The sequence below is a fragment of the Oncorhynchus masou genome, chromosome 19 (genome assembly GCF_036934945.1).
Source record: "Oncorhynchus masou masou isolate Uvic2021 chromosome 19, UVic_Omas_1.1, whole genome shotgun sequence".
Classification (NCBI taxonomy): Eukaryota; Metazoa; Chordata; class Actinopteri; order Salmoniformes; family Salmonidae; genus Oncorhynchus; species Oncorhynchus masou.
The window spans coordinates 17,729,770-17,746,647 of NC_088230.1; the positions used below are offsets into that span (position 1 = coordinate 17,729,770).

General features: G+C 41.7%; 1 protein-coding gene across 1 annotated transcript in view; it reads right to left on the minus strand.

Annotated features, from left to right (window-relative positions):
• Positions 1-16,661, minus strand: part of LOC135505906 (patched domain-containing protein 1-like) — a 37,200-nt gene extending 20,539 nt beyond the window's left edge. The window contains exons 1-2 of the mRNA XM_064925147.1: positions 16,062-16,661; positions 13,147-13,627 (exon numbers count right to left, since the gene is read on the minus strand). Coding sequence (XP_064781219.1) covers positions 13,147-13,627; positions 16,062-16,661 — 1,081 coding nt within the window. The remainder of the gene's footprint in view (positions 1-13,146; positions 13,628-16,061) is intronic.
• Positions 16,662-16,878: the final 217 nt, after the last annotated feature.

A 16,878-nucleotide genomic window follows, 5' to 3' on the forward strand; every position in this document is an offset into this window, starting at 1 on the left:
GGCAGATGCCAGGAGAATGCTACCTGCCCCAATGCATAGTGCAAACTGTAGTTTGGTGAAGGAGGAAAAAATGGTCTGGGGCTGTTTTTCGTGGTTCGAGCTAGGCTCCTTCGTTCCAGTGAAGGGAAATCTTAACGCTACTGCATACAATGGCATTCTAGACTATTCTGTGCTTCCAACTTTGTGGCAACAGTTTGGGGAAGGCCCTTTCCTGTTTCAACATGACAATGCCCGCATGCACAAAGGGAGGTTCATAAAGAAATGGCTTTGAGATTAGTGAGGAAGAACTTGACTGGCCTGCACAGAGCCCTGACCTCAATCCCATCGAAAACCTTTGGGATAAATTGGAACACCGACTGCGAGCCAGGCCGACATCGGCCAACATCAGGACCCCGACCTAACTAATGCTCTTGTGGCTGAATAGAAGCAAGTACCGGCAGCAATGTTCCAACATCTAGTGGAAGGCCTTCCCAGAAGAGTGGAGGCTGTTATAGCAGCAAAGGGGAATCAACTTCCATAATGTCCATGATTTGGGAATGAGATGTTAGTCGAGCAAGTGTGCACATTCTTTTGGTCATGTGGTATAGTAGTCATTCTAGCTTTGTGTATGAGGAGTGTATGACGAGTGGCAAATAATTTGTAAAAAAAAATAGAGAAGAGTAACGCCCAAGGCAACTTCGCTGAGGGACATCCCACTGTATCTATCTGATGTTAGAGAAGCTGTGTGTGCATGTTCGGTATGTACAGTGCCTTCTAGCGGACAATCTGCCAACCAGCGCTGTTATAAGCCCAGTCATTGCGCAGTCGTTCTTAATGCAATCATGTGTTAAAAAATATTTCTGGGGCCTCGATTAATTGCTAATATTTGTACTTCTCAACTGGTAATTGGAGGCAGTATGCATTTTGAAAACATATAGCAACTTAATTGTTTGAAACCTGAACGTTTTGCTACATATTATGAGTCATGTTTTACCTTACGTCAAAGTCACCAAGGCAAAATCCTACCATATCGGTGGAGGCAATTACAGTATTTATACAGACGTCCATATGCAGTTGAAACCAGTAGTTTATTTCTCTCATGTTCTATTGGTTTTCAACTTTCATTGTCCGGTAGCCAAATGCACATTCCTTCGTAGCCTACTGCCTTGTGCGCATTGCTGCGCTAATAATGTTAAGAAATAATAGTTTATCTGTTGCATCAGATTCATTGATTTTTAATGTTTTCTTTTATGTAGTCTAGGCCTACTGGTTGTATGAATTTGGGATCCATTGTACTGTTTGGGATATTTATTTCTCGAAAAGCTGACCAATAAAATAGGTAAACTTTTCTACTATTGGGTATAGCAGATTGACATAGGCTCATAGGCGGCGCGTCTATAAGGCCAGGGGAAGCTAAGCTTTCCCTAAGTAAATTCAATTGCCATAATTATATAACCTAATTAGCCTACTCCTGGCTATACATAAATAAATACAAAATAGGCTACTAAAGCATGATTTGGCCACAGAGGATCGTTAGCTTCCCCTAGCCTTAAAAAATGGCATTGTTTTAAATCACATTGCCTACAGTCAGAAGGAAAGGCTGCACGAAGCAAATACCAAAGAGATTAGTGTCAGTGAAAAGTAGAGAGGCCCAGGTGTTTTGCAATATTTCAAAATAAGAGAAGACAATGAAAAATAAGAGAAGACAATGAAAAGACTCTAATCTGTCTTTTAGTTATCAAAATGCTCACCTTAATTGTGTGAACAACACTAGGCATATGGCCTATCTTATTGGTATGTCCCCAGTGAGTGTGCAACATGCATATACACTTTGTCATTGTTGGGTCAGTGCCACTTAAAAGTTTGTTTTTGGACAATAATTTCCTTTTCCAGTTTAGATGGACATCATATTCTATTTCGTGTCTCCCCTTCTCGTAGGCCTATTATATGAACAATGTCGTCAGGAGAGTAGACTACCCTGTAATTTGTTGTGTTAAAAAATATTCTGCTAATGTCTCCAGTCATATAAAGTGCAGTAAAATTGCATTAAATGTGTTTTTCCAGTGCGAAGAAAGAATAAAGAATAAACAGATCTGATATTGCCCCTATCCCAGCCTCTATACTATATTCAGCCATGCATTGAACGGTCTTGCTGCGAACAAGAATTGAGTTACTATCCTAAATGATGACTATCAAATCTACTCATCACATTACGAACAGAAGGCTATTTTACATGAATCTGAAAATGTGATGCATGGAGTGCTTTATTATAAAGGATGATTCTTATGGTGAAAATGTGCTTCCTCAAACTTGAAACTCACGCTCCGCCTATACATAGGCTAGTGATTTTGCTGTTCATCAGTCGTCTTCTTGGATGAGGAAAAGTACGCGGTAAAAGCACACATCATTGCCTCTTCGACTTGCATGTTCTGCTAAGATGAATTACCATAATCTAAATGTGATTTCTGTCGTTCTGAGCACCGTGGGTGGACGCCCTAATCAGGTTATGCACCCAATGCATCTGGGTCCGGTACATTTCTCAAATGTCTGGTAAATTTAAATGCTGCCGGTTAAATGTCCCGCCACATTTTCACAACGGAAATCCTGCTCCAAAGTCTTTCTCCATTGTTTTATGACGTGTATCTTGGTTTGGAAATGTAATTGATCCAATTTAGTCAGTATGTCAACAATATGTCAACCAATCAGCTGAGCAGCCTGACTTGTTTGCATAATTTCTTTGAACCATACAATTTTTATATTTATCATCAATCAAGAGGGCTCTAACTGTTCTCACAGTTAATTTCCTTAACAGGCGCATACTTAGCAACAATTGTCATGAATACTTTTACAAATACTTCCAGTGCTGCATCTGGATTCACTTCCTCACACACATCAGACCAACATACATTTTTTACATCTTCAACAAAAGAGTCATGAGGAAACGTTTCATATGAACTCTTATAAATGACTTTAGGCGCAATCTTTGGCACTTTGGCTTTCCATGTTATTGCCACAATGTTATGGTCACTACAGCCAATAGGAACTGATATTGCTTTGGAGCTAAACTCTGCAGCCCTAGTGAAGATAAGATCAATACAAGTGGATGTCAAAGATCCAAAAGTACTGGTATGCACTCTAGTTGGATGAGTGATAAGTGTTCGCACTTGGTGGCATATAGCAAAACCTTAAAATAATAGGCTTTAGATGAGGCAGGTGAACCTGCAACTAAAACACTTCAATAACACTTGACATGAGATCTTCTAGTATGAGCTGTTTTTTTTGTAATTTCCTGGGAGATAGACATAACATTATTCACAGTCCATCAACCAGTTGATTCCATTCCTTTACTTAGATTTGTGTGTATTTGGTATATGTTGTGAAATTGTTAGATATGACTTGTTAAGATATTTAAATGTAATTAAAAAATGTAACATTTATTTAACTGGGCAAGTCTGATTTACAATGATGGCCTAATCCAGGCACTTGTCATCTCCTATCTGGACTACTGAGACACACTGTTGGCTGGGCTCCCCACTTGTGCCATCAAACCCCTGCAATGTTGAAGCCTGCCTGGTGTTTAACCTTCTCATGTTCTCCCATGTCACCCTGCTCATCCACACACTCCACTGGCTTCCAGCCAAAGCTTGCATCCACAACAAGACTATGGTACTTGCCTACGGAGCAGCAAGATGAGCTGCCCCTCCCTACCTTCAGGCTATGCTCAAACCCTAGACCCCACTTCGTCCTGCCACCTCCGGTCTATTGGTCCTCCCACCCCTAGAGGAGGACAGCTCCGCTCAGCACAATCCAAACTCTTCAATTGTGGATTTCCAACTTCCCCCTGAAGCTAGGACCCCCCCCCATTACTAGCTCTGACTTTGCTGATAGCTACTTTATTGAGGGAAAATGTACTTACTATGACTGTAGAATGTGGTTGTTCTTAACTGTGAATGCACTAACTGTAAGTCACTATGGATAAGAGCATCTGCTAAATGTCTAAAATGTAAAACAACCAATAATGACAAAGTCAAAACGTGTTTTTAGAATTTACATAAGTATTCACAACCCTGAGTAAATACTTTGAAAAAGCACCTTTGACAGTGATTACAGCTGTGAGTCTTTCTGGGTAAGTCTCTAAGAGCTTTCCACACCTGGATTGTGCAGCATTTGCACATTATTATTTTCCAAACTCTTTCTTTGCTCTGCCCAATTGGTTGTTGATCATTGCTAGAGAACCATTTTCAGGTCTTGCCATATATTTTCAAGTAGATTTAAGTCAAAACTGTAATTCGGTCACTCAGGAACATTCACTGTCTTCTTGGTAAATAACTCGAGTGTAGATTTGGCCTTGTGTTTTAGGTTATTGTCCTGCTAAAAGGTGATTTAATCTCCAAGTGTCTGGTGGAAAGCAGACTGAACCAAGTTTTCCACTAGGATGTTTTAAAATGTTTTTACAGGCTTCCTTCTTTTCACTCCGTCAATTAGGTTAGTATTGTGGAGTAACTACAATGTTGTTGATCCATCCTCACTTTTCTCCTATTACAACCATTAAACTCTATAACTGTTTTAAAGTCACATTTGGCCTCATGGTGAAATCCTGGCAACTGAGTTACGAAGGACGCTTGTATCTTTGTGGTGACTGGGTGTATTGATACGCCATCCAAAGTATCATTTATAACTTCACCATGCTCAAACGGATATTAGATGTATATTAGATGTTTAGTATGTTTACCCATCTACCAATAGGTTCCCATTATATATATATACACACACACACACACACACACACACACACACACACACACACACACACACACACACACACACACACACACACACACACACACACACACACACACACACACACACATACACACACACACACATACATACATACATACATACATACATACATACATACATACATATATATATATATATATATAAATAATGGGAACCTATTGGTAGATGGGTAAACATACTAGACATCTAATATACATCTAATATCCGTTTGGATATTATATAATGGGAACCTATTGGTAGATGGGTAAACATGCCCTGAAAGATGGGTCACGACTGGTGTGTATGTGTTTGTGTGTATCTGTGTCTGTGTGTGTGTCCTCAAGGCAATAGGTCCATTTGTGTGTACATGCAGCACACGTTCATCCCCAGTCTAAGGCGTGTAACAGTAATGAGTTGGATCAATGAGCTGATGTACTGAGGAAGAGCTTTCTGGGCTGCCTATACTAGCATGATACACCCACCAAGAGTCTGTCTGTTTCACACTCATCCTGCATGAGGCGACTGACTCAAAGTTGGTGGCAGCAGTAGCACAGCACTGAATACGAATTACTTGTATTTGACGCAACAGCACTGACAAATTAGCCCAAGAAGTGAAATAGCTGCCTATAAACCTACATTATTCTATTGCTTCCACTGCTCTTAGGAATTAATGTGTTTATGTGGAATGAGTAAATGTGGTGGCTCTCTTTGGTGGTGTAGTCATATGGGACATCTATTCATTAATTCCATGGACCTTTTGATCACGAATGATAATAACCACCACACTACTAATAAAAATCACTCCTCAACCAGACATGCGACAGTGTTATTCCCTCTTCTCTGTAAATCCCACTTTCACTCATGGTAATGAATCAGTGTGATCATTAGGAACCAAACACATTAGCTGTAGCATTTCCCACTGCTTTCTTCTCCATTCTCATTGGTCCTGGTGGACTGGCTTTTTCCAACAAAACATATATCTTCCGTGTCGCTATTCAAAAATTAAAATGATTCTAACTTGACTATATACTGTAGATAGAACAACCAACTGTCTGCATTGACATACATTGCTTAAATAAATGACCATCCCCTCATCCTGAAGTTATTCACCATGGGGTTCTCTCAGAATGTTTCTCGTAACTATTTCACTATCTCTGATTGGACATCTGTTCCGGGACACTCATCTGAGCACAATTAATTGGTTCTTGCTAATCAAGGCCTAAAGAATATCTTATTCCCTATGGCAATAATCACAACGGCTATGAAGTTGTCACATGTCACATCATAATAATCATCCTACGTTCATGACAATAATATTTATGAATGTGTCATCAGTTGTTCCAGTCCATCAGCGGCCGACTGGGTCCCACAGGAGCCCTGAACAGCCGTGTCCAGTGTCACTATTCATCAGAGCCTGCGGGATAAAATCAATGCCTCCAGAATGGTGTTGCCCAGAAAGGAAAATGCAAAACACTGTAAATCAGAAAGGACCTCCTGTAGAGAACTATTAACTGTGATTAATCTGACTGTGGACTATGGAGAGGAAGCATTGGGTGTGCAGGGGAGCACTTTCAAAATGAAGATGGGAATGAGATAGGAGTGGGGCTGTGGCGGTCATGAAATTTTGTCAGCTGGTGATTGTCAAGCAAATAACTGCCGGTCTTACAGTAATTGACCATTAATTAACATAAACATGTTTAGCATCTCCTGGCTTCCATGCATAGCCTACAAGCCACTGATGCAGACTTTTGGAACATCTACATTTGTGACCGAAAGCCTCGATTTGGGCTTATGTAGCAAAATTTGAAGTTGTGTTTTTTTACAATGGATAAAAGTAGAGACTCAGAGCTAGAAAATGGTATATCATACACTGCAGTTGAGGAACAATGGAAAAGTAATTCTGCTTTGAAAGTTGATAGACTCGTAACACCACTTTTAAGAAAATGTCCCTTGAATGTTTTGGTACACCTACTGGAGAGCTCTTCTTTGTCTACACCCACTCAGAATCGTTCACACCTTCTTAAGCATTAGCCCCAACCATCTCTTTAAGGATTCACATGTGAGGCCATGTGGTAAACACACCCTATATCAAATCAAATCTAAGTTTATTTATCCCACGCACAGGATACAGAAGGTGTAAATGGTACAGTGAAGTTGTTACTTACATAGTAGCAATATCAAAAAAAGAAAGCGTAGAGATTATTAGATGACGCGGAAATTCTATAACCACCCCCAAGCCACATCTAGCTAACATTAGGCTATAACTAGCAATGCAAATGGATTTCTGATCCAAATAACATTACTACACAGATCATACATGTAACGTTAGCTAGCGAGCCAGCAAGCTAACGTTTGCTAGCTAACTAACAGGATGCTTTGACTTGCAATAATAACGACTTTCTGACAAAATTAAAAACATATATATCTGAAAATGTAGCTACTGTAGACTCTCACCCGTATAAATGGATGATGGCAGACTGGAACCATTTAACTGTTTGTAGCTACAGTTCATCTTCTTTTGCCAGCATTGTGACAAATCACTCCGGTTCACACTGACGGGGGTGTGGGTAGAAAGTAGCCTGTTCAATTTTTCAAACTGATCTGTCGACAGCACCTGCTAAATTCAAGGTATCAATGTTGTTGAGAAAAGTAGCACAACTTTTGTAGATCTCAATGGCTAATGTTTTATCTTTCAAAAACATCATGGTAGAAAGGACTGTCAACACACAACGAACAGCTCACGTTATATACAGAAGCATGTTACATGGCAGACTAATCCAAACTTATCTCCCAGAATGTCCAGACTATCCATTATCTTTGTATCTCTGATACAAAAGCTAGCGGGAAGGTTCCTGTCTTTTTCCATGGCTAAACTAACTAGGCTAGAAATGTAAGAATTGTATTAGAATTTATGGATGGAATACAAGTTTTTATTAAGGCACATTAAAGTTCACATGTTCCAGAAAGCATTTTGATAAAAAATAAATGTTTACGTTCAAATGCCGCTCCTATGATATAGTGACGTGCAACATTCGCCTAATTTCCTGAAATGAGGCACATTTTAAAAAGCCTAATAAATCCATTTGAAATAGCCTAAATTCATTATTTATTTTATACAGGTCTGAAGAAACATGATATGAAGAAAATGTAGTCTATTTCAGAAGAACAGAATAGCATACTCGTGAGTTGTCCTTATGTTAGGCCCTGATCTGGCAATGCATTATGGCTGTAGACTGCACTAGTTAATTTAGTGGACAAGATTTGCTTTGAATTCCGTGGCATTATTTTTCATTATTTTGTAGGATGAAGAATACAATCGAACATAGCTGAATAAAATAGAAAGGATATTTTCTCCAAACGATTTCCAGGGAAGTGCATACATGTGGCTATTCTACTTTGAGCAGTTATCAAAGGAACAGGTCGTCCTGTATGCCTAATTTAAAGTTATTTATGCAACTTTAGTTGTGATACAAAAGTTGTGCTATATGTTTAGATTTTTAATACATTCTAAAGGCTGCATGATGAAACTCTAATGATGATTAGAAAAAAGTTGCATGAAAGGCATGAGCTCTGATTTGATTCTTGTGCAGGCTGCACACACTTTATCAGTCTCACATTCACAATTTGACAAGCACTTGATAATATTCTCACCAGACCTCGAATTTCCCGGCAGCATCCCCCTTGTGTGACCGTAAAAAATCCATGACTTTTGTGGCCAAAGTGGCCGTTGTGCCCTTGGGCTGAATATAATAATTATAATACCTCTCTACCAACTGATGTGCTCTGGAGCACCTCTCACTCACATGGCTCTCTCAGATATCTAAATTCTTATTAGCCAATGCCTGTCACGTGATTGGGTCCTTCTTACAGCTAAGAAGTAGGCTACGAGTGAAGACAGACACATCGGGGACACAACTGTGAGCGTACCTCTTATCAAATTCCGAGGCGCATATTGAAGATGTTAGAAGAACTGTCTGTCAGGCAACAAGATGAGTAGGTCTATCGAACAGCAATAGCACTAGCCTATGTCAATCTACTATCCCGTATAGTACAAAAGTTGATCTATTCTATTAGTCAACTTTTCCTTTTGTGCAAGATGTAAATTGAGCTCCCGAATGGCACAGCAGTCTTAGTGCAAGGGGCGTCATTGCAGTACCTGGTTCAAATCCAGGCTGCATCACATCTGGCTATGATTGGGAGTCCCATAGGGCAATGCACAATTGGCCCAGTGTTGTCTACGGTAGCCTGTCATTGTAAATGAGAATTTGTTCTTAACTGACTTGCCGTTAAATAAAGGAATAAAAAAATTCCAAACAGAGTGACCGAAAATGTGATAATGCATGTAATGCTTTAGTATAAAGGTGCATTTTTATGGTGAAAATTATCTTCCCAAACTTAAGCCAGTTAGGTTCTACACCGGTTGTAAAGTAGAATAAAGTTCTTAATTTTAAGAAGTTATCACATATCAATCACATATCACAGTAGTTGTGATACAAACCGTATCAAAGAATATAGGCCTACGGGCTAGGCTACATGAGATGTGCAACTATGATTCTAAAAAGTTGCAAAAAAAGGCATGCGCTGTTTCATGCCTTACTGCACACGAAGGTCATCATTCACAAGTGATAATACATATTTCACAGTGATATTGTCACCCATCAGACTATTCTTGCCTTTACATATACTAAATAATTGTCAAGCCTGCTCCCGCGCCTCCTCTCTGGTGCTCGAGGGCACCAGGCGGCCCATCGTTACGCACACCTGTCACCATCGTTACACGCATCAGCACTTCATGAGACTCACCTGGACTCTATTACTTTATTGATTGCCTCCCCTAGAGGTCGACCGATTAATCGCGAGTGAGCCAAAGGAGCCAAGGTAAGTTGCTAGCTAGCATTAAACTTATCTTATCAAAAACAATCTATCTTAACATAATCACTAGTTAACTACATATGGTTGATGATATTACTAGTTTAACTAGCTTGTCCTGCATTGCATATAATCAATGCGGTGCCTGTTAATTTCTCATCGAATCACAGCCTACTTCGCCAAATGGGTGATGATTTAACAAGCACATTCGTGAAAAAAGCACTGTCGTTGCACCAATGTACCTAACCATGTACATCAATGCCTTTCTTAAAATCAATAGACAATACACAAGTATATATTTTTAAACCTTCATATTTAGTTAAAATAAATTAATGTTAGCAGGCAATATTAACTAGGGAAATTGTGTTACTTCTCTTGTGTTCTGTGCAAGCAGAGTCAGGGTATATGCAGCAGTTTGGGCTGTCTGGCTCGTAGCGAACTGTGTGAAGACCATTTCTTTCTAACAAAGACCGTAATTAATTTGCCAGAATTGTACATAATTATGACATAATATTGAAGGTTGTGCATTGTAACAGCAATATTTAGACTTAGGGATGCCACCCGTTCGATAAAATATGGAATGGTTCCGTATTTCACTGAATGAATAAACGTTTTGTTTCCGAAATTACAGTTTCCGGAATTGACCATATTAATGACGTAAGGCTCGTATTTCTGTGTGTTTATTATATTCTAATTAAGTCTATGATTTGATAGAGCAGTCTGACTGAGTGGTGGTAGGCAGCAGCAGGCTCGTAAGCATTCATTCAAACTGCACTTTCCTACGTTTGCCAGCAGCTCTTCGCTGTGCTTGAAGCACAGCGCTGTTAATGACTTCAAGCCTATCAAGCTTCGACGCTTCAGCTGGCTTGTCCAGCTTCCACGCCTCAACCAGCCCGTCAGGCTTGACTAGGTGGGACGCCGGGTGGCGCCCCTAGAGGGGGGAACAGTCACGCCTGCTCCCGCTCCCCTTACGCACACCTGTCACCATCGTCTCCCAGCGTCTGTCCTCACAATAATATACTGTATGTGTGAAATTAGTTTGATCTATAATGGACCATTCTCTTGCACCGGTCTTGGAACAGGGGCATTGGAAAAAAATATGTCTATGCACTTAAATAGCAAAATGGAGGACCTTTTCTCTTGGTTCATTTTCATGCCAGCCAGGTAGGCTATACTCCTGTTGTAAATCAAAGCAATATGCTTAATATTAGGAAAGTTGATAAATAAATACAGCAGGCCTAGCCTATACAAGCTGATGGGATCCTCCTCTTTTTAATAGAGGCCATCACTGTTTTCTCATGCAATTGCATAGACTATAGAAATGTTGCGCAACATGAGCTCATGAGCTCTCATGAAGTGTTTGAATTGATTTTGGAAAAAAATTGCATCGCTATCAGAATGATTAGAGGGACAATAGAGTGCTATGTACCCGGCAGTTTAAAGTTTGGTTGGCTACGAATGACCATCAGCAGTTTCAGAGCTTGAAGAAGCCTAGTTACCATGACTAAACAGTCACGTGGAATTTGACTGCGGTCATGACTCGTGACTGCCGGTGTGGCGGTAATACAGTCACCATAACAGCCCTAGATACAAGTACTAGGTATAGGAATTTGCTAAGGCCCAGTTTTTCCAGGGTGGTGTTCAGTAGTCATGAAACGGGAGAAATTACATTGAAATGGATTGAAACTCCCACAAAGGCCACTGTGCCTGCCTGTAGAACCATTCTGTTTAGCATACACACAGCGTCAACATATTTTAATTTGCTCCATTAAAAAAAAACATTCTTGATATGATTTATGTTCTAGGATTGTGAGTCAACTCTTTCTGGGATTAAAAACTCCATATTTTCCAACACAGAGGAATCATTAGAAGAACTGCAGAAAGTAAGTACTCATTTACAGTGCAGTAAATTAAATAGTGTGTGGGTGAGGTACAGCATACAGTAGGTGAGGTCGATATCCACAGCTCATTTGGAGCAGAGAGATAGAATGGGAGGCAGTGCCCTGCCAATGTGTCTGTGTCATGTATGTTTCATTAGTCCTGGTACAAAGCCCCCTCCCTGTTTTCCCCCAGCTACCCAGGGAGAGGAGAACTGACAAGCTCAGCGCTACAGTAATTGGCTTCACTAAGATGACATCCCAGATATACATAGTTGGGGAAAGACATGAAAAGGTGCACTGATGTTAAGGCTCTGTCCGGCTGTCTCATCTTACAGTTGTCCACTGGCGTGGTGAGAGTTAACTGCCAACCTGTAGGTTTTATCCCAGTCCAAAAAGTATTGTTGAATGGTTGAGGTCTGACTTTCTCTAGGAGAAAGTGAAATTGGTTCAAGTACAATTTGTCAGATGATTTAATATTACAGAATAAAAAAGATAATTTTGGACATTGAGTCTGTTGATAATTATGTTTTATTAATTTTGAGGATAAGTACAGTCTTTACACTATAGTGCCATCCCAGGAGGTGGGTGGTGGACATCTGTCATCTCGGAGGACCTGTCACATGTATTTAAGTTCCTCCCTGCCTATGTTCGTCCTCCTCCATTCCTCCCTGACTCTGTCTCCTTCCCTGGTGAGACACAACCGAGGTCACCAAGATGCCTTTGCCTCCTGTTCCTGCTTCTTACTTAGAGTAGTCTCAGCCTGCAGGGCTTGACTGACCTCTGAACCTTTCAGACTGGGAAAATAGGTTATAAGGCAGAAGCCACGTACACAGGAGATCTCCTCATGATACTGTGGCTTAGAACGGTTTGAGTAGAAATTAGAGGACAACTCTGCTGGGAAACGTTTATACCCTCCACCGACAATGGGACAATTATGATAGTGATGTTTGTAGAGGTAACGGGTTTGAACTGTTGAGATTTGTTGTTCTTGAATGTATTGTCCTCTCTGCAAGTCCCAGGTTTGCCTCGTTGTAATTAAGGGCGTAGGACAGGTATAAATGCTTGTCTATTTCATTCAGGGGATCCCCCTTCTACAGTATTTGCAGGCTGGGATTCCTTGGGAGGACGGGTGTGGCGACTGTGGCCTAAACCAAAGTGATGACAATGGATTGTGAGTATGTTTATGGCAAGGTTGCCCCTAACCACTGGTACCGTTCCCCTTCTCCCATGGCATGCGTCCCTAGGTATGCATTTTGTGTGTTGGCCAGAAATGATAAGAATATTGATTAAAACGTAATACATTGATTGATGATTGAATGCCTAAGTGCTGATGAAACTCTGAGGATGATAGCAGTAATTGTACGGAGTGCTAGGAGCTGAAGATGGTGTCCATGAGAAGCTTTCTGATTGTTTGGGAAATATCAAGCTTGTTATACTGTCCTGAAGGATGTGCTGTAAGACACACACATATGCAGGCACACAAACACTTGCAACACACTGCAACAACAAACCGAAAACAATCAGCGTAGCACAGGGCGCTCCTCTTTGAGGAAGCCCACAACAGCCAATTACCCTAATCCCCTCCCCAATAGGCAATATGGCCACTGCTGATAAGGCTAAGCAGCTTCACACTCACCCATGGAGAAGAATGGGATCCCCAGCAGCGTGGAGTTAAACTTCCCGTCGGAGATGAAGAAGATGCCAGCGGAGGTCACGTTGGCGATGGCTATTGTGAGCACACCCAGCAGACCCAGGAAGGGCTTTCCCCTCAGGCAGTCCCTCATTGAGCTGGAGATGGTGGCCGCCAGCAGAAGGAGCACTAGGCTGACCAGCACCTCCCCTTTGGCCAGCACTCCCGTCTGGTGGAAGTCCCTCCACAGGCTGAAGGAGGTGAGAGACTGGATGTGCAGGTCCTCGCTGAGCGTGGACAGGCGTGTGATGAGGGTGCAGAAGGCGTTCTCCCACTTCTCTGCGATGACATCCTGCACCACGGGGCCATGGTTGCGAAGGTAGTAGGTGATCTGGACGGCCCGGGCAAACTTCACCTGCTGGTCTCGGCTGTTGGGCGAGAAGGCCACTCCACCCAGCTGGTGGCCGATGAAGGACACACGACCATCCTGGGGGAGGGAGCACAGCAGACAGGTTACTATCAGACACACTGAGAGAGGGATCTCAAGTCCCTACAGAGCATAGCTGGAGATATGCTGTTTGGTTTCTGTTAGCTGATATTAGCAACAGTTGTAATTTGTAGTTCATTGTGGATTATGGTTCAATCTTGTAAATGATTTGAACACAGTGACCCACCAATCAACCATTACAATATGCATGAATTCCCATATTTGATACATTTTACGTTAAATAAATGCTATATCATACTTACCAAGCAATAGTAAATGGATGCTATGGCAAACTATTCCCATTATTTCTACTATAGTAAGTTGAACTGTGTATCTTGGATTCATGCTTGAGAATGTCCCATTACTACGGCTACTAAAGAATCAGACGACATGCACTGTACTGTATGATTACCTAAACACTGTTGAATAAAAAAATGCATTAAACCAATCACTGGCTTCCTAGTTGTTTTTAGACGGGCATATTGTAGGTGTCCTATTAGATCGGAGCTCCACTAGTATAGCGATGCAGTGACAATAATTCCCCCAGAAGGTGACTGATATGTGGAGATGAGATATATGACACCACTTGACTGCCGTCCAGAGAAGATGGATCTCTTGGACAAGTGGATGAACGGCTAAATTGTCAGTCAATAGTGAAACGATGCAAATGTAATAAAGCATTGTTTGTTCATTTCAGACAAGGGCCCTAGCTGGCCTGATTTGATCTATGTTTGCAGCTATTGCACTGTACTGTAGCCTACTGTACTGTACAGCCAATAATGCATCTCTTCAGTGGAATGCTTTATGTTGATTGTACAAGTGTAACGTCAGCAAGTGTGGGATTCCATGGGGTATTGTAATTAAATGTCACTTACACTGTCAGCACAATAGGGAATTGCATGATATCATTGCCATTTATTCCCTATATCATTATCATGTAAATGAAATATTCAGTAACACTGGGCCTGAACATTCATAGTATCAACCCTACACCACAAGGACTCCTCATACAAGCAGAAGCCATGAAATTCTGACATAACATTCAGGGATTTAACATTAGTAGTGCGGTGCTGTGGCTTGGGTTAGCATCAGACTAGTAAACAAATTAATAAAGCCACCAGCTGACATCAAAGCACTGAATGAAGAGCAAAAGAAACGTGTCAAGACAATCTGCACAGACCGACGGGGAATATCAATGATACAGGCGACACAACACGGCGAATGAATGGCGCTGTAGATGTATCTGCCAAGAGGGGTGGAAAAGAAGGTCAGTTTATTCTAAGCTTAAAGCGGGAACTTGGGGGTTGGTGTCAAGGGGCGCACAAGGGCCAGAGCCATAGGGAATAAGGCAACTGCCTGCAATCAAAGTGAGTGAAGACAGTGGCCTTGGACGTAGAGTAATGAACAGTGGTAGGATGTGCAATCTAGAAGTGATTTAGGGACAGCCCAGGTTGAATGAAAAGAGCAGGCCCAGTGCATTACTCACAGCTAGGCCTGGTGCAGGAGGATTAGCTACCTCCCACTAGAGATTCTCTTATTGGAGGATATACAACACTTGCTTGATTTGTGCCTTACAATTTAAGATACTCTGTGAAGCATAGACCTAACTTAACACAGAACAGTTTTCAACTCAATAACGAGCCATGTCACCCACTATAGTGAGTCTTACTCAAGGCAGATCATACACAATATTCTACTTTCCACACTCATTCATTACATGTGCTCAATGAGTCATGGTATTATCAACAGATCTGGTCACCTGTTGTAAAATTAGGCTACCTGTTGTAATTGTGCAACATCTGATTAAAACATTAACCTAATTTATAGCCTACTGTCTAAAATGCATGAGCAGAGGTAGCCTAACAGCCTTGCTATACGTCTGCAGAGGGCTGCACCACAGCACACACTTAGGAGGCATAGCAACATCTTACAGGGGAGGAGAGGATGCAGGCTCCATACTAGTCGATCAGCAATGTAATTATATATGTGCAGGAGAGGGAGAACTACACTGCATCAAAAGGAGAAGGGGGACATTCCCTCTATATTGGAGCAGTGCGGGGCCATGCAGCCAATTCACAACCTGCAGCTAACAACTAGCCTACATTGGCTGTTCAATCCATTCAGAGTATTTCCTTGCCTTGCCTGCCTGATATGCGAAGACATCTGCAGTCTACATAATAGGCTGAGTGAATACAACCACTGCTCATTGAGAAATGAATGCAGGCTTCAGACAGTAGGTTATGGTCTCATTGCAGATACATTGTCCCACTGCTAATCCAGGTCATTCGGAGTTTGGGGTAGCAACGCACGTCGGTCATGTTCTCTTTAAGGGTAACTGTCACCACATACGATACTCAAATCGGTAATTGATGCCCGCGGCCGGCGGAAACATTGTAGATTATCGTGTTATAAAACTAAATCATCGCAGTCTTACCTTTAATGTGGTATTTGGATAGGTCACGGGCACCTTTGAAAAAGTGTGATTCGATAGAATGGCTAAGCGGATATCTTCGAATATCGTAATTATATCATCCAAAAGGCATCGCTTATCCTGATGGCTCAGGACACAGAGATGAGCGAAAGTGTAATTGAATCCCTTGTAATTAACCCGCAAATCCAGCACCTGCTTGTGAACCTGCAGGACCTGGTCGGCAAGCTCCAGTATATTTCCCCCAGACTTGGCCAGCAGAATCAGTCTGCCATATCTGCCGGGGGTGTGCAGGTCGGAATACAGCTTGTTTTTTGACTGGTCGATGGGGAAAAGGCTGTTCGCAAGACTCCGCTCTACTTTAGCAAAGCTGTGTGTCGGGGCAACCAGTATCTCGATGTCCGTTTCGGGCTTGAATCTGCTCAGGACGGTAGATCCGAAAATGATGGTTAAGACTGCGGGAACGGTGAGGAAAAAAACCGGATGCCTACTAACAAATAAGCCCAGCCAGTAGAAAGAAGCTTTGAGCCCTCTGTGTATCATTTGCCGCAGCATCCTCCTCCAGATCCAGCTTGCAGATGCCCAGCTTCTTCCTATGAAGCACATGTGACATGAGGCTCGGTTGCCCAGTTTAGTCAATCCGAATGAGAATACACTACACCTATAAAAAGAGCACTGCAGCAATTTGCAACAAGAACTGTCATATACTTATCATCTCTGCTTTTTTTGTTTCATTTCAAGCCATTCCCCTCCTTTTACTAACCCCGGACCAGTGACTATTCCTATTGCTCCTGCTGCAATAGCAGCAAGCCGCGGCCGTCTG